Here is a 16,577-nt window from a genome sequence, read left to right on the forward strand (position 1 = left end):
GTTTTAATGTTCAATAAATTAAAAAATTCTCTGTCGTAGATTATTTATAGGTCTCATTTATTTCATTTTTCCTATCTGAATTCTTTTCATATCTTGTATTTATAAGAATAACTTTAAAGATAATTAAATAGTAAAGTGATGAGTAATTGCATAATCTAATCAGATTACTAGAACAGAAAATTCTTTCTTTTTATACAATAGAAAACAAATATGTTGTCTTTCGAGATATCTCAGATACACCGAATATGAGCGGAATGAATTAATAAATAAAGTCTCTTATCTCAATAGTTTTAAGATTATTAGAAATTTTTTATCGAAAATGTAAATAGATAAACTTTTGTAAATGTAACATTACGTGAAACCTTATCGCCATTCTTTTATCGAAAAAACTTTTATTCTAACTAAATCGTGAATCTCATCTATGAAATCACGTCCGGTCATTCTGATTTACATCCTGTACTCGCGTCTTCTCTCACGTACATGATACGCCCGGCAATATCACGCGTAGCTATAAAAGTGGAAGACGCAGATATCCGAAATATGTTGGTCGCACAGCAAGAGGTATTTCTCCATTATCTTCAGACATAGTAGAGAAGCGCGCATAAGAAGCGGGCATTTCCACTTCTGGAGTGCGCTGACAAGTTTCCTCAAAGTGAAGGAAGAATTCACTCGCGTCGGTCGATCGGTCGATCGATCAATCGATCGCGCGTATGTTTTTACGCGAAGCGATTTAATTGAACGTTTTAAATTTATTTGTTAGTTAAAGTTATGCGAAAAAGGCCATTAACTTTAATTTTAATTGAAAATAATGATCACCTTTATATTTGCAGAAACATCAGGCGTACTGTTTAATCCGGGCGATTTCCGAATAAGAGAGAATGGGAAGAAGCAGCTGAAGGAAATGAGTAATGACAGCAACAGCATTCGACCGCATTGTTGCATGCATGCCGGTTGGAGTAAAAGAAACGTCAAAAATTATCCATTTAAAAGGAGAACACGGTGAAAAGAGACGGCAGAAAGAGAAAAAAGAAGAGAGTATTTATTAAGAAGAAACAGCGGAAAATTCTAACGCGGGCGCTGTTTACTTTTTAAGATTTATAGATATTCGTGCGCGTTCTTCACGGCTCTTGTCGCTAAATCGTTCTTTTCTTGCCGCAATAGTAGACGAAGAGGCCCCGATCGCTCTCCTGTTCCGTAATTTGTATATGGAGAAATAGAGAACACGCTGTTCACGTTACTCTGATAGACCTGGGATAGATCAGACGGATTAAAAAACGATCCGCGGTCGAAGAGAAAAGAGCAGAGTAAAGTGAAAGAGGAGGAGGAAGACGGACGAGAGAAGAAGCCGGGACAAGCGAGCTGCCAGGAAGAAGAAGAATAAGAATAAGACAGAGATAGGGATAAGTCTTTTAACGCAGAAGAAGAAGAAGAAGAAGAAGAAGAGATTCTGTCCAGCAGCTCGTGAGAGAAGAAGAGGGGATAGAAAAAGCTGCGGCGCGTGGTGGTGGTGGTGGTGGTGGTGGTAGTGGTGGTGGCGATGATGCTGGCGCGGTAGCGAACATACGTCCAGAGAGCGAGCGTCCAGATCTGTCGCGTGCTGTGTGCCGCCGTGGAATGGGACGGAAGCGGGATAAGCAGCGACACGACGATACCAAGCGGAACGGGACGACGATCTTGACGCGGCAAAACCAAACCAAACCAAATGAAACGACGATGACGACGACGTCCAGGACCAGGACCACGACCACGACGATGATAGTGACAGCTACTAACGACAGCTACTAACTAACCGGCCGGCTCTTTCAGCCGACGAGCGCGGGATGGGATGGAACGGATGCTGCTACGACGGGCACGTGTGAGTAGAGCCAGCCGAGTCGTATGTCCCACTGCTAGTATAGTGTTGGTGGTTTCACTCTCGGCTGCTGCCTCCACCGCCGTCGTCGCCACCGCCGCCGCCGCCGCCGCCGCCGCCGCCGCCGGGCCGCCGGGCCGCCGCCGTTGCCGCCGCCGCGCCGGTTCGGTCTCTCTACGAGAGCGAACCGAGGAGCGTGCCTGAACCCGACGAGCCGGGGAAGAGAACCGCGGCACTCGTTCAGTAGTTTCTCGGACGCCGCACCGGCATCATCCGACCCTGCGAGATAACCCCGCGCGCGCGCGCGGCCGCGACCCCCGTGTGACAATTGCGTGCGTGATACGCGTGGTCCGGCGGCCCGGCTCCCGGTACTACCTCGCGCCAACGTGAGATTGTCACTCGTACCTCCCTCGGAAACTGGAAAAGATCGGTAGCAAGCGGTTTATTTCGTTGATAATTTTACAATATTTTCCGAGTATTTTCAAGGATGTTTGTCGGAGCACGTGATCGGTTTTACATATTAATTTCGATTTTTATCCCCTTGTTGTCGTGTGAATTGGTGGAAGTTTGCGACAGGAGTATTTTAATGTAAAATGTCGCTTAAGAGAGGAAGAGGGCTTATGTTCTTTTTGCGAATGGTGATAATTAATCGTGAAGCAATGTTAGTACGTTAGACGGAGATTCACTAGCGCCGATCTTTTGCGAGAAGATTGTTCCGTACGTGATTGCGATTTCGAAAGGGTATACGAGATCTGGAAAAACGGAAATCGGAAATCGGTGAGACAAATCAGCAGAAAGGATCCGGCGGTGAAAAAAAGGGAAAGAGAGAAAGAAGCCCATTAAGGCGGTGCGAGGTAACGTGTGCCGACCCTCGCCAATTAATAGCAACGCGGAGAAAGAAAGAACGAAGAGAAGACGAAGACCGAGCGAGGTCATCGGAAGTAACCGGTAACGTCAACCTGCATACCGCGACAAAACCATTTAAAAGAAGATCGGCCACGCTCATCCGATCATCGTCGTCGAAAGCCGATCGGATCAATTCACTAGCAGGATCATTCGCAATGTATCGAGTATCCTTAGAGATATATTCTCAATGGAAATGAAAAATATGTTCTACTTTTATCCATCGTAAAACGCACGAGTTAGAACCGTCGACCTGATGTCATTCTGCGATTCTACAATAGATTCTTTCCGGGATCTGACGATCAGCTGGATTGCCGGCTAGAATCGCGACGTGACATTATTACTAACGTGCGACCAGCGATAACCGCAATAATGCAAAAGTGCCGAAAACGCGACAACGGTGAATGGACGGTAAGAACAAGCCGACAGCCGGATCCTTCATTCTTCGCGGTCCACGTCTCTCCGAGGCACCGTCTTCAGAGGACAGAAGTGATTGGAAATCGGCTGTGATGCCAGCTGACAGCGCGCGTGCCTTCATCGATACCGTATTAAGAAAAACAAGTGATCGTCGAAGACGACGATCTCGGAGCACCGGTGGAGAAAAGCGAGGGCGAAATCGCGAAGAGAATAAAAGAGGTGCGAAAGTGCGACGATCAGTGATAAATCCTACAGGATCCTAAAGGATTACAACGTGGCTAAGAAGGAGAAGAGCAAAGAAAGAAGTGTCGGATGAGACCGTCATGCCCGCTGAGGTTGACACAGGCGGGCATTGGGTGCTGCACTGTGATTCCCGTGCCGACCGCCCGACTGCGACGCCGATTCACGTATCGATTTTCGCGAGACTTGCGAAGACTGAGGAATCGAGAAGAAGAGCCCTGAAAGATTGGCGACAACGAATAAAAATTCACGCGAGGGAAGCGCAGCCGACGTCGGATTACCGTAATGGGAAGTCACTCTTCGTGCTCAATTCATCCGCGAGGATTCCGAGAATCGGCAACCAGGAAGAAACGATCCTGCCAGCAAGGGATCGCACACAGGCGCAGCCGCCGCGTCGAAGACGAAGAGAAAACGGACTCCTAGGGTATCTCGCGTCGAAGGAATCTCCGCGCGTAATCGAAAATGCCTGCGAGCATCTCCCGGTCACGTGGAAGTCACAGGAGAGCGAGGAAAAAGAGCGAGTGGAATCGCGGCTACGCGACGTCGAGACGGAACAATCTGACCTCCCGATAGCCGACTCGATCGCAGGGCGTCGAAGTCTCCAGGATCGATCCCAGACGAGACTACAGCCGGCGGTTTGCGATAGAAAGAATCTCGATACGTATCATTATCGGGACAGAATTACGATCGATTATCTGAGAAGGACGAAGATAACGGAAGAAAATTCTTTTCTCTCTAGTCACCATTCGCGATACTTGGAGGATGATTTTCAGGATGTTGAGGGATTTTTCGGCGAGCAATTTAACGACACACGACCGGACGCGAAGGCGCGATCAAATCGCGTTTCGGAACAATGCGATGAACGCTCAGAGAAGCGAGAGAAGGAGCGGACCGGAAAGATCGGCCAGGACAGGAAGAGGATCAGAAACAGGCGCGCGTATCGCGTCCGCTCGTTCCTTCAACTGGCCTTTCTTCTCTTCCTCGTCGCCTTCGGGCGATGCGGACTCGGCTCGTCGGGTGTGATTAAGTTCAGTGCGAGACCAACCGCGAGTGTTCTGGGGATCGGCGCGATTATTGGTGCAGTGAGTGCAGGGTCGATCGATCTGACCGGCGACGCGGGAATCCGCGCCGAAAGATCGGCAAATCTCTCGCACATCACCGGAGCGTCGCGAAAGATACAGATGTATATTAAGAATCGTCACCTGCAAATCCTACCGGACGGCACCGTGAATGGCTCCAATGGCGATACCTCCGATTACAGTGAGTATTTTCTTATGCTATCTCGTTAAATAACTAATCGATCGTTGAATAATATAGACTAAAAAATCTATTTCCTAAGGTCATCAGTTTAAATCACAGTACATTAATTAAGTACATTAATGTACTGTAATTCACATTTGAATAATATAAAGAATTGAATATCTTTATCGATTTTAAGAGCAAAAATTAAAACTTTGACAAAAGTATTAAGATATAATTATGTTATGAAGTTAAAAATTAATCGGCATTATGTCACGAAAGAGAGAAAGAGAGAGAGAAAGAAAAAGATTTATTCTAATTAAATTATTCGTGTTATATTTTCATAAATTCAATTTTGAACATTTAATATTGTCGTTTAAGACGAATTGGCGAACAAACGTTTAAATAATCAACTGATCGCAGCTGACATTGTCTATTGTTAAATGTATCAAATAAACATTATTTTACATTAAAAAAAGTCGAAAATATTAATCGCCATCTCGCAACATCCGCTTTATTCTTGATTTAAAATTTCAAACGTCACGTTAAACAGTCTATAATTCATGATAAAAAGATATCTATAATTTATTATATTGTATATCGTAATATATATAATCTTAAATTAAGTTGATTTATTTTTACAAATTTTGTGTACAAATTATTGTAATCGTAAACAAGAAGCTGGTTTTACTTCGAATTTATTTCAAGTCAAACTGGTATTGATTTATATCAAACTAATGAATAATTTATATTATAAATTGCAATAATATATTTTAAAATATTTTAAACGATGTCTCTCCTTCACCTTGTTATACTTTTGTAGATTAATCAACGATACATATGACAGCAAAAACAGTCGAATCTCTCTCTCTTTCTCTCTCTCTCTCTCTCTCTCTCTCTCTCTCTCTCTCTCTCTCTCTCTCTCTCTCTCTCTTTCTTTTTTTCTTTTTATTTTGATCCAAACTTCTCAAATTAGACTCGACACCTGCAATAGATTTTTCTAAAACCGCGTCGGTTCTTTAACGGGTATAACATTTTTTGTTTAGACTATTGTTTAAGAGACTCGTGCCGTCTCTGATTAATGAATGTGTAATCAAACATTATCCTTGGACTGCGTCGGGCTGTCTATTCGATGCTAATTTTATATACGATATACCCAGTGTGGCTATATTCATCCAATATTGAGAGGTCCTTCGACATAATTTGCTAGGAGTCATTAGATTTTTCATCGGCGTTTTTAATTATCACTACACGATGACTTTATCTGATCATTTATTATGTCTTTCAAAACAGTCAACATTCAGATTTCCGAAAATTCTACAAAATCAGCTGCCGAGAAATTAATCTCCTGTCGGCTGCTGTTTTACTAGAACTTAATTGATATTTAATATTTCTAAACTGTCTACCTGATAAAAAAAAACGAACCATTCATTTTTGTTTCGAAAAATGAAACCGATAATGCTGTATGGCTATCTCAATCTCATATATATATATATATATATATAAAAGTAATACTGTGTGAATAACTGAACAAATTCAATTTGATGCGCCTTAATTCGTTTCAGATAAATGATCTCTGTCTAACATGATAAAAATTATAAATATATTTATCAAACAGTTTAAATGATACTCTATTTTATCTCTGATTAAAAAAAACATTAAATATGTATTGTGACAGTATAGTTTTCTCCTTTTTTTTTTATTTTTCTATTATACAAAGATTTTAACATAAAATCGATTAAAATATAGACTAAATCAATCTTAATTAAATCGATTGAAGCTATTTCAATATTAAAAGTATTTAAAAAAGTATTGAAAAAAAAATACTGACGAAACGGAGTTCTACTGTACGACTAGATCGAGAAGACAGACGATCTAAGAATACCGTTCTCGTAACTAGATCACACTGACCTTTGCTGAAACTTTGCTCGTTTAATTGCTAAGAAATGCCATCCTATTTGCAATCTCGCGCATTTGTTTACTCATTTGGTTATTCATGTGTATGTACATACAGAATGAAATTGGCTTAAGGAAGAGAATATGTGTAACTCAAAACTACCTAAAGTTTAGCTGTAAACTTGAGTAAAGTTTTGTTAATAGGAAAACTTTAATAGAACTGTCAGCCTACTTAAAGTTTTCCGTTTACAGTACAATGATAATAAATTACATTATTATACTCGCAATTAATTAAAAAAATTATAGATTATATTTGACATAGTAAGCAAAACATAAAAGAGTTATATACACATATTATAAACTATGAATTTATTACATACACATATTCAAATTTCGAAAAAAGAAAAAAATATCTAAAGTAAGATAAATATTATTCTTCAAGCGGATTTTTATTTTAATAATTAATTACGTTATTACATATTGTTAGTAATCAATAATAACACTAATTTAATTTCGTATAACTAACGTAAAAGTAATGTCATGTTTTAAATAGTTTTGTAGAAATTATTATTCCATGTTGTAAATTTTATAACGCATAATAATAAATATATAAATAATCAAACATATTACTACATGATGTTTCATGTGATAAAATACAATATACAATAATCAATTATTTTCGTTGAATTGATATTACAATAATGAAACTGTCACATATGTATATCATTAATCATGTTTAGCGTTTGCCTGAGCTATGATAACTGTAACTTCTCAGGGCGTGGCAAAATGGTACATCTTTTTTAAATAATTTATTATTTAAAACAAAATAGTTCGTTATAAATTTAAAAATTTAAAAGATGAAAAAAAAGAACCATAGAACTGCAGAAACTGATATTAAATATTTCAATCCACCAATCAAATACCTATCTGTCATAATTATAATTATCGATCATAACAATTAATTTACGATTACTATAATAATAAAATTTTTAAATTACCATCGGAATTTGTAGGAAATAAATGCAGATACATAGCATCCGTCGTGTTTTTGAATGGAATGCTAAAGAGCATTGAACGTATATAAATACGACATCGAGACATGTTTTCGTCCATCTTAATTATTCGCCCCGGCGCGCGCATGATCGGCACAATCGTCATTTACATAAATCACGTAACCGGTGGAGGCTTGGTCGCTATATAAGCTATCTTAATAGACATCCATTCCTTTTCGCCGACACTGTTCCCATGCGTCATTCGCCGCATATCAATGAACCGTCTAGTTCAGTCACACGTCCGTTGTTTACCGCCTAATTACTTTCTTTGCGTAATGCGTGCGCTGCGTAAGTACGCACATACTTGCGCCTAAAGTGACCGAGACAACGCGTATCGTTGCTTGGAAGCCACCCAAAACGTGATGCCCAACGACGATGACGAGAAGCGTCCATGGTAATGACACAACTACTTTAATCTCAGCCCCGGATAATTGGAGTTATACATTCCGTGCAATCGCGCCGCGACATCAGGCTACGTCACCCCGGCTGAACAATCATCGAGGAATTCAACCGGTAGAATCTTGTTTCTAGATTCGTTCGTCTTCCTTACCAAGAGAGACTTCAGCTAGGAATGTCGATAGCATCCGCGATCGGATAATCGTCGACGCGCGGAGCGAACCGAGCAAGCAGACGATTTTCTCGTTTATGGATTCGCGTACATACATGTATTTTTCGATGATAATACAACGATGTTTGTAATACGTTGCAATTAATAATGAGCAAACATAACTGACCAAAGAATAAATATTCATCGACTGTTGTTGAAAAATATATGAGGAAAAATTTTTTAAAATAATATAAAATAAATGTGTTGATCAGAAAACATGTGTGACGTAATATATAACTGTAAAACATGTTTCTCTACATTTGAATCTTCTTCAAACTATGAAAAAAGCAATGAATAAATTTAAGAATTTAATAATCCTATTAAGAGACTCCACGCTACCGTAAAAATAAGACGTAAATGTAGAGGTGAAAAGAGTCATTATCGTGAATTGTATTAAAAATTCACGTACAAGTATCAAATTTTATAAATTACTTCGAGAAAGAAAAAAATTTATTCTATATTAATTAATATATATATATGATACTCTCGCTCTTTAAACGTTTCGAAATTAACTGCTTCACTTTCAGTAACCGAAAAAAAGTTCTTCCAAAGATATTCGGACGTCGTCAACACTTCGGATTACGGCAGCACTGCGGAATGCGCACGTGATACGACAGACATCATTTCGCACGTAGCGCAGTGTTTATATATATATATGTATATATATATTCCTAGGAGAATTAAACTAATTTATTGCAACAAGTAATGCGCATAAAAGCCTCCGAATAATGCAAACAAATATAAGCAAAGCTCTTCAATTTAGTTCGATGAAGAAAAATGATTTAATTGAACAATTATTATTATCTGGCATCTTGAACGCTCGATTTCAGCTTTTGCTAATAACGATAACGATTGTCAAATATCAAGAAGACAGGAAAGCAGCATAGGAAAAACACTAAATCTGTCATTTAAATTTGATAATGACGGAAGCTTCAAAGATATTCGGTTCTTCAGATAACGTTATTATCGAAGAAGACGGGATAATTAAGCAAAGTCGGAAATATGTATTTCTTGCAAGATCGTGACTCACATTGGCAAATAGTAATTATTTTTTTCGATTCATTCACAAAACTTTGTGAATGATAACAAGAATAATGTTGTAATTCCGATAAATATTTAATATAATAAATTACACCGTAATAAGCGCAGAGATAAAACTTGGACAAGATTAGGAAAAAATGTTTTTTAAATATTATAATTAATTCGAATTTTTATATAACAACGTCTACCTAAAAATATATAATAATAAGAAACATCTTCTAAAATTAGTTTAATCTTTTGATAAAGTTTATGGGTATCATAGTGCACCCGAGATTTAACTCTACAGAAGAAATGCCTGACTTAACGAGCTTCTAATGACTGGTAACTGTTTGTTAATGTAAATTATAAACTTCTACACTGTCATTAGGAAATTAGACATTACATACTGTACATGGTATGCGTATCCTTACGAATGTTGCAACATAATATCATTTTCTTCTCTTCTGTTATTTTTGTATTTCGTATCATAATTATAAATGAGCGATATTATTTAAAAATTTGTTATTCGCGATATTTTTATTCATAAAGATTATTATGTGACCAAATGATATCATATATTTGCATAAGATTATTTATAAACAAGAATTGTGTAACTGGTTAGAGGCGACTATCTTGAAACCTCGAAGAATCCTCAACAGAGATGCGAAACAATAATACAGATAATTCTTCTGAATTTTTAAAATTCTTTTTACTACAGCGTGAAACGAGGCATTTTTTCGACGACATTTTTTCGAATTTGACTTAAAAAGATGTAAGTATTAAATAATTAATAGACGCTTTAAGGTTGACTAGTCGAGCTACATTAAAAACCGGACTCTTAAGCGATGACAACTTGAAAACCGGAAATCCCGAATCTGATCCGGCAAAATTCTAAATTATTATGACCCATGATATAGTATAAATATTCTAAAATATATGTGTGTAGTTCTTTAGCATAAAGTTACACTTGACAGTGCATATCTCATTTTCATTCGTGTTTCAATCTTGCCACTTTTGGCGTAAATTAATTATCGAGATAACTTCATATTTAATTAAATATTTCAATATCACATCAAATGATTTACATGAATATGACATCTATTCTTTCCGATAATCTTTAAATTATTTAGAAATTTATGTAAATATATATATATATATATATTGCATATATATAATATTGATAACAGAAACAATATTTTGTAAGATTTATATAACATAAATTAAAATATCAATAATTGTGATCTATTTTTATTGATATATTTATTAAATAGAAATTTGTGTAATATATGCGGCATTATTCACTTATATTTTAACAAAGACTTTATTCTTGTTAAAAGTATTAACAATTGAATAATATTTTTCTTGTAAAATTATTATACAGTCTTAAATTGCTAAACGGATCACAAACACTTTATTAGAAATAAAAAAAAAAATATCTTTAAAAATTTGTTATTTCATTAATTGTGTTAACAAAAAAATTATTAAAGAGCTTAGAAAATTTAATAAAGAACTAATAGTTTATATCTGTTATTTTCGGCTAATCACGATATATCTCAGCAATTTCGTATAAAGTCTCAAGAGGGAGACCCCAAAGTAAGATTCAATTTCCTTACTCCACATTAGAAATTTACTACGCTCGCGGTTATCCTTTTATAGACTTCGGCGATGTATCGCGGGTGGTCAAAGCCGTCGGCTAGACAGGGCGTGAGAAGTCGTATGAGAGCAAAAGGTACGCGGCGAAATAACTATTAATAAGGGAGCGCGAATGCTAATGGTGCGGGTTGCACGTACGAAAGGGATCCATTTGCTTTCGATGTTTCGTTTCAAAAGCTTTTTCGCGAAGAATCAATCGAATCTTAAATCAAGACGGTGACGGTTCTGCTTATGAATAAACACTATTCCTTCACTCCAAGATTGAGTTGAAAAATATGTACCAAAAATCGCGCCGATCTACATAATTGTACATATATCGTACGTAATTCTTTATTACAGCTTTATGGCAGCATGGTTTGCATAAGTCAAGTCGATTCTTAATTATTTTTTTCTTGAATTGTTCTCAATTGCTCTCTGCGATATAACTCTCGTACATGCACAATAAAAAGGTACATGACATTTTTCTCTCTACATGTTTTGGTATTAAGTCGGTTAAGTTTGCTTTCAGATATTACACCTTGCTTATCTTGATGAAAATAACTTAAGCATTTGTAAAAAAAATAAAACATTTTCAGATCGACTTCATTCAGACTGATGATCTAGCGCGCGATTAGGTATTTGATTAGTACAAGCAAAATATAAAATATCAAAATAGTTCATTTATACAAATATACTTCACGCGTTAAGAATATATCTCGTCAATTCCACATCCGATTTTCGAAAGCTTTCATCCGTTTTACGAAATCGAAAACGAATCTATATTGTGACGAAAAAAAATATTTCATTGACTTAAGCAATCACTATTCTTGAATTATATGTTTGAAAAAATTATATATGATAGTATTGTTCACTTTGGTCTTAATTCGTAAAGCAGATAACATTAAATTAGCATGCTGAATTTATGTTTATGTTATAATGAAAATTTATAATTTAGATAATGCAGAGAAATTTTATACACATTTGGCTGGAAAATTGTATTTGAATGATACGAATTTTATCATTATTTCAATCAAGTAAACAACAAAGAAACATTCCACATTTATGGTAGTCATTTAGTGCTTTACTTATTTGATTTTTATTTTATTCTTTAACCGTGTCTAATCTTTATTTTCTAAATTTAGATTATAATTTTTATTTTAATATATATACATATATATGCTAATATATATACTATGTTAAAATATATATATAATACTATATATTGACTATATATTAATTAAAATTTTATTGATAAAGGAATAGAGAATAATAAATAAATAATAATTGAAAAACTTCAAAAACAATTTCTAATATTATAATTTTTGCACATAATTATGTACAATCTAATAACCTAATGGAGATAGAAATTTTCTTCCCGAGAATGACACAACTATATTATGATACACGTAAGTATGATAGATTTGAGTATGAATTAACACAATTTTTGCGAGAAATATCATCGGAATATCAATGTATTAAAATTAGGAATGCCCTTTAAGAATGAGACAGATATGGCATATATTACATCAATGGCATGCATGCTACGGGCAATTTTTATGTGAGAAATATAATTAGAACAAGATTCGACGAGCTTCAACAAACAAGTTTGTCCGTAAACCGGTGAAAAATTGAGATTCCTCATCGACGACTTTTATTCTCACCACGGCACACGCGTTTATCCGCTTCATTAGTAACGCACTGAAGGATAACGATAATAAATGATTTCCTTAAGAAGTCGCGATGAACCCAATGATTAAGGGGAGGCAGTCGGCACCTACCGTTAAATCAATTTCAATCAGTCGATTCCGTCGAATGCGTATTTCTCCGTATGCAAATCTTTTCAGCGATAAATCAATACTCCAGACGATCCCATAATAAGATTAAACTAAGGAAGATAATTTATCGCTACATCGATGTTACTCCTGTATTTCCCACAAGATGTCATTTAAAATAATGTGCGTTTTATATATAATATATTAATATAAAAAAAATTTTATATGCTATTCGGACATTATAAGAATCCGGTGTAAAACGGAAATAAGAAATGTATTAAAACTAAGTTTGTAAAATTCTTTTACGGAAAAGGAAATGTTATAATTCTTTATTCTTACACTTTTTCGTCTCATATAATGAATTGCATTTTATGTCTCGTCTACAGGAACAATGATTGTAACATTATAACGATCAATATCTTGAAAAAAGAAAACTGCTTCGCGCTACCTTATTCGCGCAGAAGAGCGACTCGACTCACAAGTCAGTATCACGACCGAGAATGGCGGTGTGGTTTTTTTCCAACGGCACCATTTCGTTCAGGTTCAAGCGCTGGTTGTCGGACCAAGAAAGGGAGACTGCTCTCTCGCGTGTCTCCCGCACTTCCTTGTTACGGTCGTAAACCGCAAACAGACCACCCGATTCGAGACGTCGAACGTAATTATGACCGACGACACGGTTGCGTGCAATTAATACGCGATAAATTTCATCGCGACGTCGTCTTTTTGGCTTCGTCCGCAAAACGAAGAAACAGCAGAGACGAAATTACAAACTAAAATCTACATCACGCTGCGTCGAATGCATATACGCAATGCGTGCGCTAAGTCGCGAAATTAGCATCCGCCTCTTCCAACTCGGATATGTCTTTCGTCAGAAGCAGATCGCTTTTAACATATTTTCTCTTATATTCCACAAGTTGCAGTAGCGCTAACGAGATACAAGCGGAACTTTTTTTGCTATAAATGTTATCAAGAATGTAAAAGATAAAATTATATGTATAATTAACGAATCTAATTTCTTGGAAAACTTTTTCGCGCGCGATTAAATTTTAATTGGATAGTTCAATATAAATTATATCAATAAATTATTTCATTGATACCATCTCGCCATAATTATTGTATCGTTATTAATATATAATAGAGTATGTAATCTTTGTATGTACTATAGACAATAATATATAATTGTCAATGTAGACAATAAACACAAATTTTTTTCATTTACCATATTGATTGCTATTTTTATGATATTATTATTTGATATGCAAAAAGAGCATTTTACATTTTATTACCGCATTGATATGAATAGATATGAGTAGATATTACAAGTAGAGCTACTTGTAATGTTAAATGAAGGATTAAAAATAATTGTTACAGCATTTTAATTAAAAAAAAAATTACATTTTTACAAAAAGACGAAGAGAAAATGTGAGGCCGAAAATCGAGAGTAAGAACAACTGTAGATTAGAGACCGATATACGAATAAAACTCGGGAACCCCTGCAGCTGCATAGCACTTAGCTCCCAATGGCACACGTAGCATGCTGTGCGGTTGATTAACCCGGTGCTTTTAATTGAAATATCCCGGACGTAGGTAACTCAAACGAACGTTGAAAGAACGCAGCCGTTTAATCGATCACGTGCTGCTATACTCTCATAAGGGGATATAATTTCTTGATTGCGCTTTTTTTTTTTTTTTTTGGACGGCGCGAAAGAGATGATCTGAAAGCGCAAATTTACAATGATAAAGTTTCTTAATATATTAATTAATATTCATTTTATATCCTGTTCTTCAAAAGTGAGGGAATAAAACTCCGAATCGCACGTTGTACTCGCACGAGATAAAGTATGTGTAATAAAGATGTTCTCGAGTCTATATATTTGACTTCTTATCTCGAAGTGATATGACTATCGCGTGCGAGAAGATTGCCATGAAATTGCTATTAAGTAATTTGATGTATACGAGTAATGTCACCACGAAGCTCAACGAGAGAGAGAGAGAGAGAGACACGCGAAGGTAGAATATTAAAATATATCACACGCACGATTACACAACCGTGAGGATCCGCGAGGATCCGCGAGCTTCAACGGAAAATTGGCGACGATATGTAATCGAGATATTTGCGTTGCTAGATTACTGTAATAATTACTGTGCAATTACGTTACCTTTTTATTTATCGCGAAACGCTTACGATATGCTTTACGGGAACGATGGACGCCGGTTCCGCCTGTATGTTATCAGCTGTTACACTCGAGTGACTAAAGCTCTTATATGCTTGCTCGCACATGGAAGTGAGATATTTCACTTGTGCGAGAGTTATCTTGATTAACGGTAAATTGGCGATTGTATCCAATCGCAACACAAATTCTCGCCTCGGAAGGCGCCAGATTAATCTAGACGCGGCTAATTAGTAAGAAATATGCTCGGCCGATTAGATGTCCAAATTAACCGTCGGGATTCTACGCGTGTACAATTAGCGAACCGGTAATCGTTGTTCGATAATCTCTGTTTCAGAATCAGAAAACGCGAGATTTTCTGACATATGCATGGCATTAAAATTGTACCGCGGATGCTCGGCTAATCGACAGCTCATAATTAAACGATCGTCTGCCCGTCACTCTATGCGAAGTGAAATAATAAATAATCATCTCCTATCAACTTTAAGTTTTGCGTGAAAATAATTATCAAGCATTAATTATTAGTTTCAGTTATGCAGATTAGCATACGAGATTTTTACGTTCGATTGTAACAAGCGCATGAATCAAACGAGTTTATCGATGATAGATGATTCCGAGTATAACTTTTCCGCTTGTCACATTAATCGTCGCGAAAACGTTACCGGAAATTAATAATTTTAATTATTACAAATATAACTTGCCACTTGTTAATCGTTTCGATAAATATTAAACTAATTCATAAAACAGTTAATAGATAAGAATTCAATAGATTCAAATAAGATAAAGAATTTAATAGTATTATTTAAATTATAATAATTAGTATTTAATAATAGAAGCATTATTTAAAAAATGCACATTTTAGTAGCAAATAACTAATGGTGTCTTCGTATCGATAAAGATTTTCTTATTCAATCCGCTTATTGAAAAAAATATCCAAGCAAAAATTATGCAAAAGTGTTATATACTAAATATAATTTAAAAATAGCTTGTTTTGTTTATTCTAAATATAAATCAAGATAATTTTTAATAATTTATTACGCAACAAGTGTATTTGATAAATCGTTTGATTTTTTCGAGATTCTTTTCTACGACATATAAACAGTCAAGAAGGAATAGAGCTAATCTTTTCTATAATATCTCTTTTCTTTATTTTTTAATTTTAACATCTATTAAAAATTTCACCATGAATATGAAATTTAGAATTAATCAAAAACTAAAATTTTATTAAATATTATCAAATATTATTATCAGAAAATATAGATAGTCATATCGAAAATTTAAGAATCTAATATGTCAGGATTAATACATAAAAATATCAATCATAATTCAGATCGGGATCATCTTAACATCCATCGTCCTATAAATCATTTAGAAATCATTATCGGCGACAATTTAGAAAAAGAAAAGATCAGTGCATAGGAGATCGATGGATTATCGTGTGACGAAATTGTTATTAATCCCGTAATCGATAGGGCGTCACGCTAAATGGATCCTCATTAATGATGTAACGGGTGGGATACAGCGCATTGGTTGACGTGTTATAAATACACCTCGTATCGGAATTATGCACCTCCGTGCATACAAACCCGTCTTAATGGACTTGATTGATATTCGTCGTGTGCCCGAGATGGTGGTCGGATGCATTAGTTTCGACATATTGTGCCCTTCACGTTCAATTCCCGTGGTACTCGTGCACGGAGAACCGACGCGTGTCAGACGGATCCTTAGAAAGCCCCATAGGGCGAACCGGCTGTATATACTTCAGATTTGTCCGTC

At 36.0% G+C, this 16,577-nt stretch overlaps 2 protein-coding genes across 4 annotated transcripts in view; one reads left to right on the forward strand and one right to left on the reverse strand.

The window, feature by feature from the left end:
• Positions 1–16,577, reverse strand: part of LOC140673443 (uncharacterized) — a 159,949-nt gene that overhangs the window by 69,552 nt on the left and 73,820 nt on the right. The gene's annotated exons all lie outside the window — the stretch shown is intronic.
• LOC140673440 (uncharacterized) overlaps positions 1,982–16,577 on the forward strand; it is a 78,908-nt gene continuing 64,312 nt past the window's right edge. For both annotated transcript variants that reach the window (XM_072906429.1, XM_072906428.1), the window contains exon 1: positions 1,982–4,672. In XM_072906429.1, the coding sequence (XP_072762530.1) occupies positions 3,496–4,672 (1,177 nt within the window). In that variant the 5' untranslated portion in view covers positions 1,982–3,495. The remainder of the gene's footprint in view (positions 4,673–16,577) is intronic.

Source organism: Anoplolepis gracilipes, chromosome 14, assembly GCF_047496725.1.
Source record: "Anoplolepis gracilipes chromosome 14, ASM4749672v1, whole genome shotgun sequence".
Lineage (NCBI taxonomy): Eukaryota > Metazoa > Arthropoda > Insecta > Hymenoptera > Formicidae > Anoplolepis > Anoplolepis gracilipes.